Source organism: Medicago sativa, chromosome 4 (genome assembly GCF_051527215.1).
Source record: "Medicago sativa cultivar Bolivia chromosome 4, Bolivia_mono, whole genome shotgun sequence".
Lineage (NCBI taxonomy): Eukaryota > Viridiplantae > Streptophyta > Magnoliopsida > Fabales > Fabaceae > Medicago > Medicago sativa.
In genome coordinates this window covers 90,773,593-90,779,291 of record NC_140752.1, presented here as the reverse complement: position 1 = coordinate 90,779,291, position 5,699 = coordinate 90,773,593, and the positions used below count along the sequence as shown (strand labels likewise).

The 5,699-nt window shown below is 30.1% G+C and overlaps 1 protein-coding gene across 1 annotated transcript; it reads right to left on the bottom strand.

The window, feature by feature from the left end:
• Positions 1–2,837: 2,837 nt before the first annotated feature.
• Positions 2,838–4,691, bottom strand: LOC146933642 (zeatin O-glucosyltransferase-like). The gene has a single exon (XM_085705435.1). The coding sequence runs from the start codon at positions 4,596–4,598 to the stop codon at positions 3,123–3,125; it is 1,476 nt and encodes a 491-aa protein (XP_085561561.1). The 5' UTR covers positions 4,599–4,691; the 3' UTR covers positions 2,838–3,122.
• Positions 4,692–5,699: the final 1,008 nt, after the last annotated feature.

The following is a 5,699-nucleotide window of genomic DNA, read 5'->3' as shown; positions in this document are numbered from 1 at the left end:
TGCCTCGTGAAATATGCCATGGGTCACGTGATGTTCATATGGTTTAGTATTAAACTTCTAATTTAATAATTGCATGTAGGGTATGTATCAGCAAACGTGTAGGACCGCATGTTTTTAACAAAGCATGCAACATTCGAGGACCACGATGACTGCCAGCGGGAGCGGGGGGATCTCAAGAGTACAAGATGAAGATTTTTGTTTTTTTTTTTTTTTTTTTTTTTGAAGAAAATGAAGATTTTTGTTTTGTTTTTAGGGAAGGACAAGATGAAGATATTACTAAAAATAGACATAGTTCTATGACCAAATCAAGGCAATTATATCTACAGATAAAATCAATTATGCATTGTCCTACCATATATTTAAAGCTTAAAAAATTATATGCAAATCCAGACCAAAATGACGTAGAATAAAAATAAAAGATCAAATCACTGTCTGAAATAAGTTAAAAGATCACGAGAGTATTAATACCTTTAATTTTGCTGCATAAGATATTTTGATGCTTAAGTAATTTTGTTTAGTTCCTCTAAAAAAGGAATTTTTTGTTATGCTAAATTACAGCAGAAGTCTTTTAAATTAATTCATTGTAACAAGTTTGTCGTTTACGTTATTTCATTGTAATAAGATAGTTCTTTAAGTTTTTTCGTACCACTTAGATCCTTTAATTTATTTAATTGTAACTTTTAAACGTGGAATAACTTACATTTTTAAGATCTAAAATTTTCAATATTGTTGTAGTTAAATAACTTACATTTTTAAGATCTAAAATTTTCAATATTGTTGTAGTTAAATAACTTAAAGGACCTAACGTAGAATAAAAATAAAAGATCAAATCACTGTCTGAAATAAGTTAAAAGATCACGAGAGTATTAATACCTTTAATTTTGCTGCATAAGATATTTTGATGCTTAAGTAATTTTGTTTAGTTCCTCTAAAAAAGGAATTTTTTGTTATGCTAAATTACAGCAGAAGTCTTTTAAATTAATTCATTGTAACAAGTTTGTCGTTTACGTTATTTCATTGTAATAAGATAGTTCTTTAAGTTTTTTCGTACCACTTAGATCCTTTAATTTATTTAATTGTAACTTTTAAACGTGGAATAACTTACATTTTTAAGATCTAAAATTTTCAATATTGTTGTAGTTAAATAACTTACATTTTTAAGATCTAAAATTTTCAATATTGTTGTAGTTAAATAACTTAAAGGACCTAAGTGATACGAAAAAATTAAACGAACCAACTTATTACAGTTAAGTAATTTAAAGGACATCTTGTGTAATTTAGCCTTTTTGCTAAGGTTATTATAAGCACATGTAAGTACTTTTTTTAGATATATTTATTTTTATTACTTCATCCGTCATTAATTATAAGATTATTTAAAAAAAAAATATACTTAAATATAGAACCATCTATAAATATTTAGATATATTTATTATTTATTCCAAACATACCGCTTATTAATATTATCAATGTATCATGAAATATAAAAAATAAACATTAAACATATCTTTATACAAAAGACAATTTGGTAAAACATACATATATATTATTTATGACGAATTTACTACTTCAACAACTTTTCTTGATACTCGTGTTTTTTTTTAAACTAATCGTATAAAAAGGATGCGGGAGTAGCTAATTTATCGACAATTTTGTAACGTTTTACCACTCGTTTTATATTGCTAATGGAAAAGAACAGACATCTTAGTGTTTCTCTTTCTTTCTTTTATTCTTTTTTCATTTTCCTTTCGGTCTTCAATAGTTTTTATTTTAGATTTAATTACACTTTTTGTCGTTCCGGTGAGCATAACTCACTTGACAGAGATATGCATTATTATATTTAGGGGTCGGGGTTCGAACCCCGGACACCCCACTTATTCACTTTGAAAAAAAAGGTGAATCCTAACCACTGGGCTACTTGACCAAAAAAATTACACTTTCTGTCCTTTTATTTTTTTTTTTTTTACATTTTTTGTCTTCTTATTTGATTAATTAAACTAATGAAAACAGTCTCTTTTTTTTTTAAAAAAAAATTGAGCTTTTGATCTTAACATGTGATTTTGCCCCTAAAAATGATGATTTATGATGTCAAAGAAGGTGATTTTTTTGTCTTAAAACGATACTTTGTCTTGTGATTCAACATCGAGGCTAAAAAACATAGGTTAAGACCAAAATTATAATAATTGTGAAAATAGAAGGATTAAAACATTTAATTTAAAAAAAAGAGTGAATGTTTTAGTGAGTTTGATAAAATACGAGGAACAAAAGTGCAATTGAACATTTGTTTTATTACATCTTTAAGAGAGTATAATATATTTATTCTACATGAATAATATCAAAGTATTGAGGATTTGTCAAAGAAAAAAAAATCAAAGTATTGTGGAACCATGGCTTCCAATAGTTCCCCTTCTAGCTCCTTCTCCGATAGCGGAGCACAACGGTCGACGACAAGCATCGGTGGCCGGACGACAACAATTTCGTGATTTTTTTATTTTAAAGTAATAAATAAAAGAGGTCCCATTATATTAAAAAAGAGGGAGAAAAAGATTATTTAGATTTAAAAACGTTGTCGGGTGGAATTAAACTATCCAGATTATTAAATGGATGGATAGAATCCAATCTATTAACAATATTATTTTGTAGATGATAAATTTGATGATTTTGTAGTATAAATATATTACAAAAGAATACAACGTTGCTTGTGCAAAGGTGGTTGAATTCGGATGAAGATTGATTTAGATGTCACTATCGCGGCAAAGAATTTCAAAAGGGAAAACATATATGAAAAGGGAGAAAATGTGTAAATTAGACGTGAGAAAGGAAGAAAGAAAAAGCAAATGTAAGACAATCTTAGGCAGTTCATTAAAACCATGTTTATCATATGGCAAATGCAAACTTGTATCCTCAATAACACATGTTAAGGAACTTATTATAGAAATATACGTATTAAAAGTCGTGCATTTAACTTCTTGAAAGTTAAAATGTTGTGTTTTTCAATACAAAATTACTCTTTTTAGGTTCCTTAACACGTGCCTTAAGGGCACAAGTTAACACGACCCTTATTATATTTATCATTATCAACATGCATAATTGAACTTTTCGGAGAGAGTGTTTGGTCAAATTTTCTATCTAGTCACATGGGCAATGAAAGAATCCAGTTCCATACGTGAAACACCACCTTCATCCATTGACTCAAGAATTTCATTTTTCAAGTTCATTGCATTTTGCCTCATTTCGTCACCTTCTTTTGTAGCCATCAACCTTCTCACAACATTCTCCACAACAGAAGCCACCACCAACTCATCCCTTTGACTCCAATCCTTCACAACCAAACCAACCTTAAGCACTTCCGTAACTAAAACTCTGTTTCTAGGTTGGTCAGAGTGCATAGGCCATGCTGCTATTGGCACCCCCATAGTAATACTCTCCATACAAGAATTCCATCCACAATGACTCATAAAACCACCTATAGAAGAATGACTTAAAATTTCCAATTGCGGGGCCCAATCTCTCACAATTAGCCCAACACCTTCAATTTCAACCCTCTCTTCAAACCCCTTTGGTAACTCAATCATTCTTCTAACACCATCCTCATTGAAAACATCACCCCTATCAGCATCTCTTAATACCCAGATAAATTTTTGCTTACTTTGTTCCAACCCATTTGCAAGCTCTATAATTTGTTCCTCTTTTAAGGCTGTTGTGGTCCCAAAAGATACATAAATTACTGAATTATCCTTTTGCTTATCAAGCCACTCCAAGCTAAAATGCCTAGCTTTATTATTGTTTCTTTTCTCAACACATAAAGGGTTAAATGGGCCTAAAGCCCAATGAGTCTTGTGACTAATCATGCCTTCTATTAACTCTATATAAGGCTTTTCAATTACCCTTGTTGTATTGTAGATTGTTCCATTGCTGAATTTATGAAACTCATGTTGTGAAGTAATGAAATTTATGAATTGTGTAGTGAAACATCCTTCTAGAGAAGGAACTTCTGGGATAATATTGGTAGAATTTTTCACTAGTGGTTTTCCCATTACACCCCAAAAGAACAAAAACATGGTAAAAGCAGATACACTGTGAAAAGTGTAGCTTTCACAATTTTTTATATGAATAGCATCTTGTATACAAGAAGCCATAAGGGAGTCATAAATGACAACAACCCTTTTAGCTACGGATGAAAGTGATTGCAAAAGTGTAGCTACATGTTCACGAAGATTTGAAGAAGCTTGAAAGGAAGGAAAAAGATGAGATGGAAATTTTGATTTTGCATTTGGGTTTGGAGGAGGTGAAACAAAGGTTGGAACTTTGAAGTTGTGAATGTGAAAGTTTTTTGAAAATGATTTTGGGTCCCAACCTTGGACACGAACTATGGCTTGACGATTGTGTTGTGTTGTGCCAACAAAATGGATTGGTATGTTGTATAATGAAATAAGACGAGAGAGGTGGAGAAGTTGGTTGAGATGGCCTTGTGCTGGGAAAGGCACGACAACTACTACCACTTGGTGGGTTTGGTGGATGACTTTGGTGCCCTTGCTAAGGACTTTTTTGTGGGTATTGTAGTTTGAAGCCATTGTTGTACTTTGGTAGCTAGAAGCCATTGATTGATATTGCTGATATATAATTGTGAGACAAAAGCAAGGCAAGTAGAAAACTATGTATGTGTCTATATGACTTTATGTGTGTGTCTAGGTAGTTAGGCATATTGCCATGTTGGGGTATTTATATAGAAAGGAAATGAGTGTTTCACACCTTTGACATGTTTTAAGAAAATGATTCTCTAAAAAATAAGTTTTAGAAAATGAAGATTTCGGTTCTGAATTGTGTACAATCTTATAGTTGGCATCTTTTTCTGTCATTTGATTAAGATCGGTCGGTTCAAATTTAAAACTCCTATTTGTAGATTAGTAAGAAAATAAAATCTGCTTTCAATTTATATCGTCTAATTTTAATACTACATTTTGCAATCAAAATCTCAAGTTTAAGAATTATACACACAACTAAGAGATATACTTTATTCTTCAAAAAACTAAAAACTAAAAGATATACTTTTATCCACTTTTTTAGAATAATTAAAAAAAAAATGTTTATAAATTTGACACATTTCTTATCTTATCTTATAAACCGATTATTATATAAGTAAGAGTTTTTTTATTTTTTGACAAATACTACAGATAGTGTATGAACGAGTTAGTTGAATTTAGATAGTTAGTGTATGAACCGATTACTATATAAGCTTAAAAAATTCCAGTCTCAAGTTTAAAATAAATAAAACGTGTGAATTTTCTTTGCATAGACGAACACTGGTTCCTATCAAGCCTTAAAGTTTGATGTGTAAGGTATGTGAATGTTATAATAACAAATAAGGACGCTCATCATCTTCTTCTTATACGTCAACATTGTAACATTGTATGAACGAGTTAGTTGAATTCAGATTGTAAATAAGCAGAATCGGGCCAACACATGTAGATGCCTGAGAACTGAGAAGAATTTTAAGATGAGATAGATCCTTTTAAGTTTATAATAGTATTTTTATTTCAAAAAAAAAAGTTTATAATAGTATTTTAGTAAAACAGTACTTAATTTTTATTTTAATTAAAAAATTTATACTTTTTAGATACAAAGTCACATAGTAAATTATTGTAATCAAATTCATTGGCCATTTCTTTTCTATTGATAAAAGAGTCAACGAATTTATTCTT